The sequence below is a fragment of the Polyodon spathula genome, chromosome 4 (assembly GCF_017654505.1).
Source record: "Polyodon spathula isolate WHYD16114869_AA chromosome 4, ASM1765450v1, whole genome shotgun sequence".
In the NCBI taxonomy this organism is placed as follows: Eukaryota; Metazoa; Chordata; class Actinopteri; order Acipenseriformes; family Polyodontidae; genus Polyodon; species Polyodon spathula.
The window spans coordinates 44,995,369-45,012,668 of NC_054537.1; the positions used below are offsets into that span (position 1 = coordinate 44,995,369).

The following is a 17,300-nucleotide window of genomic DNA, read 5'->3' on the forward strand; positions in this document are numbered from 1 at the left end:
CCTCACTTGCAGGGGAAGGTGATGGAGGCAGAGGAAGCACCTGCTCCTCTCCTCCAGGTGGTGACGGTAGGGAAAGTGATACCAGCAGACACTCACCCTCTGCTGGTGGAGATGGGGACAGCAGGCATTCTTCCTGTGCTGGTGGAAGTGGGAACAGCTCTCTCTCGGGCTTTGGATCCCTGCGGTCCCCCCCGTCTGGGTGTTGGACTCTCGCGGTCCCGCCGCCTGGGCACTGGAGACCCTGCTACCTGGGCTGCTGTTCTGTTTATAGCTGCATCCAGGTAGCAGAGGACCAACTCCACACATTCCTCCAGGGAGTTTGGGGTGTGTTCCCTTTCATACGCCTTCCATCGCTTCCTGTCCATCAGCCACAGGACCCAGATGGCTCTAGGCATGGACTGGGCCTCCAGCTCAGCATTGTCCTGGATCCAGTCCCTCAACCTGTCAACATCTTCTGACATTTTTTTTTTTTTTAAACAAGAAACTGGTTCCTGCTCTGGTCTGCGTCTAGGAGGCGCTGGTAATCCCGCGATGACACCACGTGTTACAAAGACGGCTGGAGTGGGGGACGTCAGACCAGAAACAGGAACCAGGAAATAAACAAAGAGGTGGAGTTTTGGGGAAGCTGAGCACTTACTTGTGCTCAGCTTTTAATAAATGAACAGACAGAAAATAAAAAGGTTGTAACAAAAAAAGCACACGGCACGTGAGGCCAAAATAAACAGACAAATAAAACAGACTAACACTTAAACAAACAGTGGACTAACAGACAAACATGGTGAGTCAAAACAACAGTCAACGGTTATATATTTCACTTTGTATAGTTTTCTTGTTTTTAATTCTCTCCTCCACACCTGTTCTCCACTCACCGAACACACAACCCAGAGTGAGTGAAAACACGCTGCTTTTATGCAGATGTACCGAGACTCGATTTCATTCAGTTGGAGTCGCGGTACAACTGCACGTGAATTAATAAAGTGCAATTCCGCATGCTCACATATTACATTTTACTTGCATGTGAAGTGCTGTGCAATCCTTGTGCCTAAATACAAATATACATTTTAAACACTCGTGTTACACAGACCTGTTTATATCCTGTGTACCAATGACTATACACCAACATTAACACACAACATGCAATACAAAATACACACAGGGGCGGGGCACTTTGTCACACCGCCTCAGTGACGTCACACAAAAAAACAAATAAGCAGGCAGTGAAATTATATAAGACCCCTATCCAAGGATATGCGTTAACAAGTTGTACTGCAAATTATGGTGGTTCATGACGAAGCGCGTTTTTTTTTTTTTTATCATGTTTACCCGATCATAGGCCCAAAATGACACTTCAGTATGGTCGTATTTGCACGATCATGAGCTGTTTGTTGTGTTGCTCTGAACTGCTTAACCGAGTTTTGAGAGTTGTTTGCGGACCACCTGGAGTTTTCTCATGGATCACAGGTTGGGAACCAGTTAGGAAATAACATTCAGCCGCCTAAAAGTAACTCTCTTTATTTTATTTTTATATAAAGCATTCTAGGTGACAAGGGCCCTCAGATGGAGGAACGGAGGGTCAAGCACTTGGAGTACAATGGAGTTCTAGATTGGAGGAAGAAAAGCTGCTCTTTGAAACCTAACCCTGAGCACTGCACACCAGCTTCTGATGAGGTAGGTACCCTCTGCTAGCCACAGGCCAGCCACACTAAAATATTTAAGAATATTGCCTTGTGTTAATCTGGATGTTGTTTTTTGCCACACGCTGTAGGCAATAGGAAAGTGATTTGAAATTTTACATTGAGCAGCTGAGCTGACTCATTAGCCAAGTTAGTATCTTTTCTGGCTATTACTATTGATCTATGCATTCACGCAATGTTAGAAAAAAGACAAAGTTCTGTGTTATGTTAATAGGCCCTTGGGACTGACTGGCAGATGGTCCCTTTGCACTGCTGTGGTTGAGTCTCTCTCTGCATACAGATAAAAGAATGCATAGACAGACAGGTTTCTCCAATTGTGATAGAACTTGGTTACAACATAAGTGGTTCTAGATATAAAACTCTGAAGTGTGAAATATGTACATACTAACGACACCTGCACTCAGCACTTCAGATAAACTGTGTACTGGGGGTTTTACACATTGAAAAAATATGAATTACGCATGATATTTAAAGGTAATATTTAAATCCTCGTGACAATTTTGCTGTACATCTTGAGTTTGCATGTTATCCACCCTCTTGTAGTTAGTTGGTTCTTGGTGTCTCAGTTGCCAATTGTGAATATACTGCATGTGGTAGCTAGAGAATGGATTGTTGAAATGCTAAGACAGCTCATTGTAGCCTGCCTGGGAATTGCCAAAAACATGTGACCAATAAATTTTTGTTTTAAAAAACAAAGCAAAATAAAACAAAATGTATGGTTCAATCCACTTGCCTGCAGTCTGCGTTTGTGACTGGTGAATAAGCAGCTGGATTCTTTGGCCCAGTCTTACCAATATATCTATCTGTCAGCTGAATTTTTAGAAGGCATGTCTATAAACAGACTATTCTGTGTTTGGAGAGAGCTGGAATGTTTTTATATTGCTATAGCAATGCAATCAATTAGGAAAACAATATTATTGTTTCTTTTATTTGCATTAGTGTAGTATCTGTATTTTGTTTTAAATATGCAGGCCTTTTGTTAAGTATATCCCATCTGCAGCACTGGAATTTAAAAACAATACATAAATAGTTATGTTTCTGTGTTTCACAGCCATATTGTTTGTGATCAATAAATCAAATGAATAATTGTTTTTATTGAAGTTTTTGTACAGTAGTTCAAAGGAACAGTACAGTTAAAATATAAGGCTGTAGTTAATGCATACCCTGTAAGTTAGCATTGAAGTAAGTACAGTAGTTGAAAGTACTAATGCCTTTAAGGTAGTGTTGCATTTTACTCAAAGTACATTTTACTCACATAGTGCTCCACTATATCCCAGTCACCAGCGATACACCAGCTTATTATCTAAATCTTAAAGGTGGTCCATCAAGAATACTGGTATAGTTCTGATACAAGATAGCTTATAGATTTATGTAGATTATAAAGGAGATATGAAAATGGTGTTACAAAGTTTGCCCTGTTAAAACAGTATCTCCCAGTGCCGAGGGATGTTCCTGTGCTCAGTAGAAGTGGGTCTGAAGTACTTCCCTAGATGTTAGGGCTGATGCCTATGGGTGTCATGTGTGAGATATGATGACAGGGTTATGTCACACTCACCTGATAACAGTTCACCCCACTCATTAGTCATTTCTCAGTGGCTTCATGAGCAGTAACAGGAATCTAGTGTGAACTAACTGTAGAACTCCTTTTTCGTGCCTCTTTACTATTCTAAATAGTCAGGAGATGATTTGTGGCACTAAATTAGAAACAGCTGCTGTGATTGTGTGATCTGTGTGAATTATTGGATGAGAACAATCAGGAACTTGGTGGTTAGAATTCTGTTTGTTAAGTTTATGCTGGGTTTATGCTTATGCAGAGAGTGCTGCATTTGCCTTCACAATGTTGGGGAGGAAAATTCACTTCATTGCACTTGATTGGCTTCTACAGGTCAGGCATTTATTATTATTATTAGTAGTAGTAGTAGTAGTAGTTTATTTAGCAGACGCCTTTATCCAAGGCCACTTACAGAGATGAGGGTGTGTGAACTATGCATTAGCAAATGCAAAGTCTCGCCCAAAAGACGGAGCACTGAGAGGTTAAGTGACTTGCTCAGGGTCACACAGGGAATCAGTGGTTGAGCCAGCATTTGAACGGGGGACCTCTTGGATAGAAGCCCTTTTCTTTAACCACTGGAACACAGAGCCTTTCTTTAGTATAAAGCGGATTTAACCAATTACATACAGTAATCTGTTTTAAAACGGACCATTTATTAAGGTTTTGTAATTGTTTGGGGGGTATACAAAAACATTTATTGGTGATAGATCCCTCTTAATTCCCTGGGGTTGGAAATCTGCAGCGAACTGTGTTCCCCAAAGTGGCACATAGTCATCACGTTTGAGACTTCAGAAGCATGTGTGTGTTTTTTTCCAGTCTTGGATATAGAAACACCTGTGCCAACTGAGCATCTGTTATCAGCTTGTATTCTATACAACACACTGTATTTGCATATATTAATCATTATCTGAGGGGCAGCCCATTTACACAAAAGTATACGCTGTATGTAGCTGGTGTTTCTTTTAATCCCTCCCCTGCATGTGTTGATAAATACCATTGTTATGTATGTGTGTCTGTGTTTGCATAAGAAGATACTGCCCACTGGGGTCCCTAGTTCCCCTGTAGTGTTCAGGGGTTCATTTGGACAAGGGAAGGCTACTAATTTCTCATGCTTTCTGCTCTGTACACAGCATCTAAGTGAAGATAAATGGAGTTTACCTCATGGCAGCAAGAAGAAAGTGAAATCTTTAACTGACAGGTAGGTCACTTTTGGAGATATTTAGCTCCATAGGGCATGTAATTTCTGCCCGGTGGAATCTACAGCAATTGAGCTTCAAGCTGACCTCGGTGCTAGAAGTGCAACCATGCACTTTGTCTGCAGTTTATTAAGCATCGTCACATGCAGTATACATATGTATTTTGTGGTTCCCTATGGTCAAGTTCAAGTTTGAGGATGAAACGCCCTCATACTGTAGCTATTATTTGAGCTATTAACTTCATATTTTCAAGGTTGTATAACCTCTGTGGCTCTGCTGATACTCGTAATTTTCTTTAAGAAGCATTTATCGACCGGGACTAAATAAATCAAAACATACCTATTTATAAATGTGTTGATTTCAAAATGAAAAGCTGTGCTTCGCTCAACTTTACAATTGAGTGCCAACCAATGGCATTTAATTTCCACATTGAGTGTTTTAAAAAACACATTTTCCTGACACTTTTACTGATGTACGAAGGCCGTAAACTGTCTTTCTTTGAAATCAACACCTTAATAAATAGGTGTGTGTTGATTTATTTAATACCTTTTTACATACTAAATAATAATTCAGAGAACAAGTATAAGCACACCCCTAATAACCCCAGCATGCGTAACCTGTTGGTGACAGTACTGTATTCATTTTTGGTACACAACTGGATTCTTTGATTTTGCTGTATTACCAGTGTTGTCCATTAAAAATTACCCCTTTCACTGCCACATAGCTTTAAAGAGTAAGTAGCAGGGTTCTGAAAAGTATAGCGTTATACATCCCCACTTGTTGCTACAACTGTTTAAATAATGTACCTGCAATTTTTCTTTTCATTGTTAACATCCTGACAACTTTTTACACTCCTAGCTTTAAAGTCTGTCTCAAAGCTCTTTTCAAAATGGCCAGTCGCAGTGCAACAACTATACTGATCTGTGATAGCCGTGTATCGCAGGCTGGTTTCGTTTAGCCTCTAGCGCCCATTCCGTACATTTTCAAAGCTCACGTCATGCTTTCCTAGGTCCACTGTATTGTTATTGGCTAAATGACAGAAAGCCACCCATTTTGAGTTTTTTCTGTAGCCTCAAAATGGGTGGGATTTTGTCTTTATTCCACTTTCAATCACCCTCTGTCAAGTGTTGCTATATTTGTATTGGCTACATGATACAAGTTTGCAGCTAGCCTCCACCACTCATAATTGACTTAATCTTGACATGTCTGTTGCCAGGCTGGGTATGGGTCAAGTTTGGCTACTCCTTTTTGAAATCCATATGCAGCACCCTATTCTGTTTTTTTTTTCAGTGAACGATGGCTGCCGTCAAACGTTGTAGATTTTTAAAATTTGTACGCCATTTTCCTTTTTTTCAGTTGAGGAAAAAAATTATGAAAAACGAAGGTCGTTCAAAGCCTAAATTGGACCTTATTCAACAGGGAGGCCCAAAACTAAATAGCCTTTTTAATTGTTCATGGTACGAAAAAATGAAATGCGAATACTCAAGTATCCGCAGAGGTACAACTTCAGCTTCTTGGGCAGGGCTCTACATATAGATTTTTTACTACTGGCCCCTTGGACCACTAAGGTAGTGTGTTTACTGGCCCGGATACAATTTTAACTGGCCCAATAACAAGTTTAAAACTGGGCGCTTTGTTTTATTCACTGCTGCAAATGTATTGGTGAGCCGGAAGTACGTCCACCGGTGACTGGATTAAAACGACAGTGGTGACATTAAATATGGCAACTAGTACTAGAAGTGTTCACACGTTATGTCGGCCAGGGTGTCCTGGGCTCACCACACCCCCTTATGGACCTCTGACAGAAAATCTGAATTGCCCACCCAAAGACCTAAAACTAGCCCAAAATATAATCACCCGCAATTTTTACCCGCACAAATGATAAAAAGAAACCACCCCAATTGGGTGGGAACCAGCCCAGTCTGGCAACACTGAATACGACGTGCGGCGGGAAAGTTCTGACGAGTTCAATTTTCAATTATTTTGTTTTTTTCAGCTTTTTGGCACACTGACCCATTTTACTGCGTTCATAAAACAGAAGCTATGTGGACTATACTATATACATTATACAGTTAGAAAATGTTACTGGCCCAGTTGGGCCTGTGATGCTTCATAACTACCAGCCAAACTGCTATCTCTACCGGCCCCGGGCCGTCTGGCCATGGTTAATGTCGAACCCTGTTGGGGAAGTCAGAATAGACATTGCGTTTTAGGTGATGGATTGCGTATGCAAATTGCTAAACACAATGCTCTTCTTAAGAGGAAGAGAAATTTGGTAAAGTGACTAATAGATGCCATTAGCTATTTAGCAAGACAGGAGTTTCCATTTCGGGGGCACCAAGAAGGTGCTTAATCATTGAATAAAGGGAATTATCGAATTAGCAAAATGACACATTACTGGATACACACATAAGTGAATCTGCTGTGTTTACTAGACTGTCTAAAACAATTCAAAATTATTTGTTGTCATCTATTGCCAATGCAGTACTGGGGGAAATTAAAAGAGAAATAGCTGCTGTGGATGAAACTACTGATGTCTCCTGCAGATTGCACTTGTCAGTTATCCTGAGACTTATGGATGAGACTGGAACTGTACAAGAGAGATTCTGTGGGTTTTTTGACGTCAGTGAGGGCCGCGTTGCTAGGTCCGTGTCTATTTGTACTGATCGTGCAATGTATGAGCTGGATTATGTAAACAAACTGGTAGCACAAACGTATGATGTTGCTGCAGTGACGGCATCCCAACTGAATGGCTTACAGGCAAAAGTCCATGTCTATGTTATGCCGATCGCTTTAACTTTGTGATTAGCCAAGCAGCAAAGTTCATCAAAGAAGCTAGAATGTTCTTTTCTGTATTATCTGAATTTGCAAGCTTTTTTTTTTAAGTCAACTAAGTGAACGAGTGTGCTTGAGCGTTTTGGAATGTCCACAACTTCTATAAACCTTTGAAACCGTTATGGACTTGCCAGATTTTGCTGATGACTCCATCACAGCCATCAAGTAGGCTGTGTGGTTCAGTGGTTAAATAAAAGGGCTTGTTATCAGGAGGTCCCTGGTTCAAGTCCCGACTTAGCCACTGACTCATTGTGTGACCCTGAGCAAGTCACTTAATCTCCTTGAGTTTGTTATATTCAGTTGCTTTCCTTATGTGCTGCATATACTCTGTTTCATTTTTTATTATATTCCAAAGTACCTTTTGAAACATGCAACGTTTTATTATGCGTAATAAGAAGTACTTAAAATAATATTGAAGTGCAATATTATATACGTTCCCACTGCCGCTCGCCACATCGCCACAAGCAAAATGCTGTCCTGTGTGGCTCAATTAATTTTCACCAAGTTCGCCACGGTGCCGAAGGCTTTGAAAGATTTACTATACAGTACAACGTTGCATATCTGACCCCCTGTGGACTGGGGTATAGGCAGATATGTGAAAAAGTTGGATTTGCGAACATCTATAGAAAAAGCATTTACACATCCATAAATAGGTTAATGAACAAAAACAACGTGCAAACTGTTTAAACAAGGGGGAAATGTTTTGCTTTAAAAGTAAGCAAATGTAAACAAGATTAATTAGGCTACAAATACACGGTGTTGGTATGCGGTTTGCTATAAGCCATCTCCACGCAAAACTTTAAAACAAATTAATATAAAACAAACGGTATATGTACAGTAACCAGCAACTGATGGCTTCTTTCATAACTCTAGAAGTCCTTGCCTCCCTGGTTCTGCTTTCTTAATATCTCTGTCACGGTACTTTGCGCTCTTTCTTGATATTGCCAACAGCCAATAAGCAGCTCGGTTTGAATAATGCTTCGGATATTTTAAACAAGTGGCTGGTAAGCATTGAGTTTATGAAGCTTGCTTTATTTAATTCAAATGCATTTAAAAGCTACAACGACACGCTGCCAATATCTGAAAGCGTGCGCGCCATCATATGGCGCAAAAAAATAAGCTTTCTGGACTGGTGTATTGAAACGTGACTGCTACACGCAGCTGACTGACGCACACGCACACAGCCCGTCTCTCTAAGGGGGAATGCACCAAAAGGCTGATTGCTATAACGCTTTCTTTCCTTTTCCATTGCTGAAGCAGCATTTGCTGCCAATGCTATTTCTCTTGTAGCCGGCTTTTAATATTTATTTAATTATATAGTGATGCAGATATGCAACGTTCCACTGTACTTTTGTTTTTTGTAACCACAGCCAGCTACATGGGGGGGTGGGGGTGGGGTCAGTTTAAATGCTTTTGAGCCTTTAAAACACACACTAGTCAAATCTCTGATACAAGGCGCAAAAAGAAAGAAGACGTATCCAGTCTGTTTTATTTTCGCAGGGAGAAGGGAAGGAAAGGAGATGGTAGAATAAGCTACATCGCCAATGGCATCCTGAGACCTGCTCCGGTGCAGCTTGTGCGATCAGAGTCTGGGAAAGGTAAGATCACAAGCATGGAATTGTCTTCGCTGTTTGTAGTAATTATCATTCTAATACACCTAATGGAATTCAAACTTGTTTTGGACTGATAATTTGTCATTCACTAACGTGAAGGGCTATTCTTACAAAACTTATACTGTTAAGTAAAATCTTAACGACTTAACCTATTGCTATGTCTTCAAAAAATAAAATAATAAAAAAATGTTCTTCAGGTACGGGGAAAACACAGTCATCACTCACAGGATTTAGCATTGTGTGGGCCCTTACCCTGAGCTGAATACCAATGCTACTCGAATGAGCCTCCTTGGCCACCATCGTCACATTGCCTATGCGCACCCATCAATTTTACCTCAGCCTTCATTAGAGCAGGAGCTCACTCTGACCTCTCTTTCAGTACTATTTTATATATATATATATATATATATATATATATATATATATATATATATATATATATATATATATATTAGGAAAACAAGTTTATAAATAGTTTGTAAGGAAAAAAAAGTTTAATTTGTCATGTTTTTTCTGAAACTTTGTTTATCACCTGTGTAAGTATTTGTCTGGTGTGAACTACGAGGTCAGTGTGCTTTCCCCTCCCCTGCGCTCCAGTGCACTGGGGGAAGCTGTCGACCTCTCACTGCTTCTTCTCCTTCTGGGTATGCAGCTCAAGCTCTGATTCTTCATTAATTGTGCTGAGCAGTAAAAAAAATTTTCTCATAGGTGTAAAACTGAAATTAATTGCAAAGTTTTCAGGTTCCGATAATGTATAGACTGTCAGCATTAAAATACCAAAAAATGTTTTTATCTATTTGCATATTACTGCCTCACATGACAGAAAGAGACACTTATAGCAAAACAGGATTTTTTTTTTTTTTTTTTTTTTTCTTTCTGCACACACTTCCCCGGCCGTCTTAGCAGGGGATGTCAGGAAGCAATTGGCGCAGCGCATAAACAAACCAGATTCTCATAAAAGCCCGGTGTATTAATATAAAAATGTTTATAAAAAGTTAACATCAAGAAATAACAGACAAACACGCGATTAACACACGTTAAAAAAATGAATCTCCAAAGAAATGAACGTGATAATTGCAGAAGTTAACTGCGAATAATTTTTATATATATATATACACACACACACACACACATACAGTGCGTATAGAAAGTCTACACCCCCTTTCAAAATTTTCACCTTTTTTTGTCTTATAGCCTGGTATTAAAATTTTTTTTTTTTCATTTATCTACACATCCTACCCCACAACTTCCAAGTGAAGAAAATATTCTAGAAATTTGTAGAAAATATATTAAAAATAAAAACTGAAATAGCTTTGTTGGATAAGTGTCCACCCCCCTTGTAATAGCAATCCTAAATTAGCTCAGGTGTAACCAATCACCTTCAAAATCGCACACCAAGTTAAGTGGCCTCCACCTGTGTTAAATTGTAGTCATTCACATGATTTCAGGATAAATTCAGCAGTTCCTGTAGGTTCCCTCTGCTGGGTAGATCATTTCAAAGCAAAGACTCAACCATGAGCACTAAGGTGCTTTCAAAAGACCTCTGGGACAAAGTTGATGAAAGGCACAGATCAGGGGATGGGAATAAAAAAATATCAATGGCCTTGAATATCGCTTGGAGCAAGGCCAAGACGATTATTAGGAAGTGGAAGGTGGAAGGTACCCTGGTACTATACTTTCAGTATCACTCAGAAGCTTTCTTGCACTGTACAGTTCAACTTTTTTTCTTTTTTTAAAATAAATTTGGAATTGCCAACTATTTTTAATCATTTTCTCCTCAATTTGCGCTTACTCAGGAGAGCCGAAGATGGACACATGCGTCCTCTGAAAGAGCTACAGCGTCGAAGGACCACGCACCTTACAGGCAGGCCAACAGGCACCAGGCCAGTGTACAGGGGTCGCTGGTGCACAGTGAGCCGAGGTCACCCTGGCCGACCTAAGCCCTCCCCACCAGGGCGGTGCTTGGCCTGTTGTGCACCGCCCTCTGGGAATTCCCTTCCCCGGTCGGCAGTGGAGTAGCCTGGACTTGAACCAGTAACCTCCAGGCTATAGGGCACATCCTGCCTTTACCTGATGCTGTACAGGTAACAGTATCTGTACTTTTAACAGCGCTTTCCGTTTTCAACAGTGAAATCACCATTCACAGCAGTGACAACACCATTCACAAATGTGTAAAACGGTAACCAACAACTTCTAAAGGTGAACATCTGCTCTTAAGAGGAACAGCACCCTCCCAGCAGTGCACATACCGTTTTTTTCTAATGGTGATTCACTGCCTTCACTCTGTTTAACGCCTCGGTCAACCATGCCGGGTTTGCACCCTTGCAGGTGCTGCAAAATAGTTCTCCTACTAGAGGACAGCCATGACCTTGGTGTCATTTTGGACAAGCGTCTCAGCGTGCATGGAATTGAGAAGTACGGGTTTAGCCAATTTCCACCTGTAGACTCCTCCATCGCATCACTTGAACAAGCAAATCATTATTCCCTTTTGAGCAAAGACCCAGCCTGCCCTAACAAGCAGCTGGCTGCCCTGATTGCAACTAGGAGATAACTCTGGCTGTCTCAGGCCCAAGCTTGAACTGTGTGCAGTTCTTCCCGGCCTGCAGTGCTTCAAGGAACATCTTTAAGGGAGGAATGTAGTAGTCACGTCAGACAACACAACCGTGGTGGTCCCTGCCAGCTTCTGATTTGAATGTACTAGTGCTGCATGAAGCGATTATTAATGTAATTAATCTGTCTATTGTTGCTATTATAGCTAGGAAGTTGAACCATTTTTACCGAGTACAATCTATGTCTTGAGATGATTGCACTTGTTTTTCTATTTCAGTAACAAAAAATAAAGAATTCTCCATGTAGTATCCTTCTGAAAAAAAATGCCAAGGTCAAATGATGGCAGCTAAACAATGCATTGAGACCATTTACCACAAATTAACTTTATAATTTTACAAGAAGAAACGTTTATTTTTAAGTTGAGAACTTAAGACATAAGACAAAAAACAAATATGTATGTTAATTATTGCATTTTGATAAAACAATTTCTAACAACAATGGCATGACATGAAAAAAAGTCATTTTCATTAGTCCATTTCATTACAAATAACAAATTGTCTAACTTTTGTACAGTATTACATTTCACAGCAAGATGTACTTTAAACAAATAACCTGTTCTGTTTTAAAATCTTAATAGCTCTTTTAAGTAATTATTTGTTGAGGAAACTAAAGACATTAGTTATATTTCGTCTTTTCAAGTCAGTTACGTGGCAATACACAGTTGCATTTATGCTAGTGCACAGTATTTGAGTGCAAGAACACCATCATATCAACATGTTCTGGGGTTAGGCTTGCCCTCTTCCTTGAGGCTGAGAGCCTGCTACTGAAAACAAACGCTTGAGGACTAAGACCTCACGTCCACCATTTCAGTATTTTAGCCTCTTCTTTTTATTGGCATTTAGTGGTAATGTTGATAATTTTCTTGCTTTTGTTATTTATCGTCTCTCGATGCTTTACATTACATTGATCAGCGTGTGATTTAAATACATAACCTATACAGTAAAACAAATAAAACATAGCATATGATTTAATTACTATCTGTTTGTCTGTCTGTCTATTATCATAATTAAATCATAGTTATGCGTGTGTGTATGTTTACATATTTACGCATAACTCAGTTATTGTTTGTAATTTGCCTAATTTGAATACATTTTAACTAATTTAGTCTCATACAGACTAGTGCTCTGTGATACCTCACTTAGGGAGTATTGATACAATACCACGCACAGTATCATGATGTTCGATACTTTGGATTTTATGTCCATTACATGTTAAATGGCTGCCAAGTTCCGTTTTTTTTTTTTTTGTTGCAAGTGCAATTTGCGTAAGAGGCTAATACACAGTTAATAAAGCTACAGCATGGTGGGGGTGCTTTGCTGTTTAAATATTTCCAGTTACAGTGTATTCAAGGTCATTGCCGCCGACTATAAAATTCTGGTAAGAAAGCGAAACACTTAGTGTGAAAGACACCATTTTCTTTATTTATTGCATATAAAAAGAGAACTGTGGCATTTCAGCCAGCTTCAAATACTCCAATTACAGGGAATCTCTTCATTCTTATATATAACAAAATAACAAAGAAATACTTTCCTTGAAGCAGACTTTTTATAACCAGGCCAGATGTTTTGCATACACGGGTATCTTCTAGAAGTGCTCAAAAAATGCAAGCAATGAAAAAATGAAGCACTGTTGTGAGAGCTGATTCACATGGTACTTCAAGAAATGGCTTGATGAGGATCTTGCTTGGGTCGATAAACAACCAAATGAGCAAGATGGACCAAATGGACCTCCTGTTTGTAACATTTCTTATGTTCTTCAAGTCATATTCAACATAGCACCTCCATGAATCTATAGTGTTCAAATCTTTTAGAAAGTAAAACGGTATAATGCTAAACTAGACTAGCCTGATTGATTCATGTTCACTGTAAAATGTTTATTTTTAAATGAACACAGTAATGTGTTACATTAGGGAATACACACAAACGACGTAGTCCTTAATTTTGAACACCATGCGTTCATTTTACAATTTTATAGTGCTGTGTATTTTGAAAATCACCACTTCCAAATAATTCCTGGCAAAAAAAACTGCGTTTCTAAAAAGCTGCTAATATACGCAATTTAGTAATGCATATGTTAGACGCCTTCCTCTTATGTACCAGAATTTAACCATATTCAAGCCAAATGTCTCGGTGAAAACAACGCCCCAGTGCACCTTAAATAAGAACATAAGACAATTTACTAGCAAGAGGCCATTTTGCCCATCATGCTTGTTTACTTGTTAAAAATCTTGTAAAGAAAGTAAATTAGACAAAAGACAACCCCACTCTGGCTACTATAATAAACTGTAAGTACTTTGTATTGCTTTCATGCTGAACCTGTAGCCATCTGCTTTGGCAGACTTTTGCAGTGTGACTTGGAAGCTTTGTAGGTCCTGTGCTTTCCTCTGCAGGTGAAGTGTTACATTGATCCTGCTAGGGAAACTGATTTGCTGGCAATGAAGTCTGTATTCATTCTGGTCTTTCCACCGCTCATGCTTGCAATTCAAAACACTGGATTTTCACAGCTATCACATTACAGGCACATAAAATACTGATTAACACAAAACCCAAAGAATATAAAAACATTGTTGACATTTTTGACATGCACTGAATGACGAAATAAACAAGCATCAATGAACTCCCTTTTGATCAGCTTCTAGCAAATTCCTATTTTTGTTAACTTTGCTGTGACCTTTTTTATAAGTAATATGCACAGGGATTCACTTAAACTAAAAGAACAGAAAAAACGAGTAAAAGTAAACTCGGCAAAGAGATCAGTGTGGTGATATGAAAGATGTTTCAATAAACTGGTGGCATTTCCTCCTTTGTTATTCACTTCTTTTAAAACACTCAACATTTTGGCTGTCTGCCTTCAAACAGATTGCTGTTGTCACCTGGCTGAAATCCAGAATAGTTCCACATCAAGCTTCTTTCTCCAGCATTCACCATGACTGCTGCAATAATTTAGTTTTCCCAGAACACACAGGGTAATTGGTCCTTTCCAGTAAGTGGAAATGAGTAAGCTTTGTTCGTATTGTTTTTAAAGCACACAATTACAGAGTTTTGTTTTAAAAGCTAAAAAAAAACAAAAAACAAAAAAACATGGTATCGAAAAAATGCGATACTTTGTGATATACCGTATTTATCTATATACAGCGGAACTCTAATACAGACATACCAACAGTGCTGGTTGTTTAGATGCGTGTTAATAAAGTTTGTTTAAGGGGGGGCGGGGGGCAGACTGACTTTGTTTACAAGCTGAAGAAAGGCGGCACACACGGCAAGTTATTTTCTGATGCGTGGTTGAAGGGAGAGGGAGTGTGGGGGGGGGGAAATAACTTGAGGAGGAAGAGATTTTGATCCTAGTGTAAAAAAATAGTAGAGAACGTGGACACGTGAAATAAAACCAAAAAAAGGAGTCTAGTCCTAGTTGATAATAAATAAATTAATTCTAATTCTACTGTCTCTGCATACACTATTTTAATATTTTTTTTCTTTTTATCTAATATCTAGACACTTCAGTAATCAACTTTTCCACATTTGCTCTCTTGCTTAAAAAAAATCTGTCGGCATGTGTATTGGGTGGAGGGGGCTCACATCACTGCTTGCTTCTGCATGGTCACTGTTTGTTAAAGAATCACCTGCATCACGGCTGTGTGAACTAAACTTTTTGAAGTCGATTTACTCATCGCTTGTCAGGCGCGTCAGGTCCAATTTATTTTCACACGTGCTGTTTATTTTACGCACAGTTTAAAATACATATATTTTTTCAGAGTAAAACAGGTTTAAAAGGCATTGAATCGCAAAAGGACACTCAGTACTGTATCTCCAGCCAAGCCCCACCCCTTGTTCGCTGTATTTTTCACATACGTCTTTATAGACATGCATTTTGATAAACCCTCTCCTGATCTCTCGTTTTATCACCAAACTCTTCATGCATTCTGATAAACCCTCTCCTGATCCGTCGTTTTATCACCAAACTCTTCAATAATGCGACCCAAGTCATTATTTTATTACTATAACATCTGAAAAAGCTCTGCAGATGTCTGTGATATTCATTTGAGCGCTGGATGCAGAAGCAGCTACCTTCTATGTTATGTCCGTGTTATCTCTGTAGTGCATTGGGCTTTTTCCGGAGAAAAAACGACTAGAGACCTGTGCTTTACGTCTTTTTGATGATGTCGGACAGGGTCCCACATCAGACTGGAAAGGGAAAATTGTAATGTCAGACCTGGTCCAACATAGGTGTTAAGCACGTGCTATCTCCGACGGGGACGGGGTCGATGAATTGATAGAAATATTAATCAATAATTGCACATTTTGCCGTCGGTCAATGACTGTGAATAATCGTTGCAGCACTAAAGTGCACTACTACTTACTTTCCCTCAAGGCAGTCCACCGGCCAGGAAGCCCAAACTGGGCAGCAGACTTTGAAAGATGGTCCACACAGCTTTGAGTAGCAACTTCACTGGGACGTGGTCAGGCAGATTGGGACAAGTATTGCCGCTTGCAGGTGGAGCTCTTTGCAACCCAGGAAACGTCCAAGTGCCTTCTGTGGTTCACTATGTTTTAAAGTAGTGTGCCACTAGGTGTGCATGCCCTGGCTCACAAGTGGCCCAAGGGCCTGCTGTATGCCTTCCCGCCACTAGCATTGATCGGTCTCTGGAGAAGACCAGATCAGAGAGTACTTCTAGTGGCCCCAAACTGGCCCAGGATGTTCTCGATCCTCGGCCAACTACAGAGTGTCTCGATCTGCAGGCTTCTGGACCACGGGGATCTCCTCAGTTAGGCTTGCGGGACCATGTGGCACCCCGACCTGAGCTGATTACAGCTGTGTTTGGCCCCTGAACGGCTGAGCCACTTGAGCCTGGCGGACTGCTAGGGCAGCTTTCATGTGTGCTCAATATGACTACAAATGGGGTGTTTTCCAGACCTGGAGTCTATCTTAAGGGCAAAACCCTATCTGCCAGTAAACCTGCAGTTTCTGCAAAACCTGTTGGACGAGGGCTAGACCCCCTCAATTTTCAAAGTCTACCTGGCTGCCATTTTGGCTTGCCACAAATGGACTCTGTCTCCAGAGGAAAGACTTCCTTGATGGCACTTGAATGTGGTGCTAGAAGCCCTCACTAAGCCTTTTGAACCTGTGCATACAGCAGAACCGAAATTCCTGTCCCTGAAAACATGCGAGTTACAGACCTTCTCTAAAGCTTGCCTATTCTTTGCACAGGGCAGATCCAAAGTTGCGTGTCACCTTGGCTCCAAGTCTGGACAACACAAGGTGATGGAAACCAGCTGCTCCAAAAATGTGTGGAACTCTGTCATGTCGACTTAACGTTGGAATAGCTTTAAGTACAGCCTTACTTGACCAGAAGTAAAAGTCAGCATGAGCTTGCAACAAAAGTCAATTATCAAACCAGGTCCAACTAAATATATACAGCTCTGGAAAAAATTGAGACCACTGCAAAATTATCAGTTTCTCTGGTTTTACTATTTATAGGTATGTGTTTCGGTAAAATGAACATTTTTGTTTTATTCTATAAACTACTGACAACATTTCTCCCAAATTCCAAATAAAAATATTGTCATTTAAGCATTTATTCGCAGAAAATGGCAACTGGTCAAAATTACAAAAAAGTTGCAGTGTCGTCAGACCTCGAACAATGCAAAGAAAATAAGTTCATATTCATTTTTAAACAACACAATACTAATGTTTTAACTTAGGAAGAGTTCAGAAATCAATATTTGGTGGAATAACCCTGATTTTCAAGCACAGCTTTCATGCGTCTTGGCATGCTCTCCACCAGTCTTTCACATTGATGTTG

At 39.9% G+C, this 17,300-nt stretch overlaps 1 protein-coding gene across 1 annotated transcript in view; it reads left to right on the forward strand.

Moving 5' to 3' along the window:
• Nucleotides 1-17,300, forward strand: part of zcchc2 (zinc finger, CCHC domain containing 2) — a 66,574-nt gene that overhangs the window by 40,736 nt on the left and 8,538 nt on the right. Inside the window, exons 8-10 of the mRNA XM_041246715.1 lie at nucleotides 1,533-1,668; nucleotides 4,377-4,444; nucleotides 8,778-8,875. Of these exons, the coding sequence (XP_041102649.1) occupies nucleotides 1,533-1,668; nucleotides 4,377-4,444; nucleotides 8,778-8,875 (302 nt within the window). The remainder of the gene's footprint in view (nucleotides 1-1,532; nucleotides 1,669-4,376; nucleotides 4,445-8,777; nucleotides 8,876-17,300) is intronic.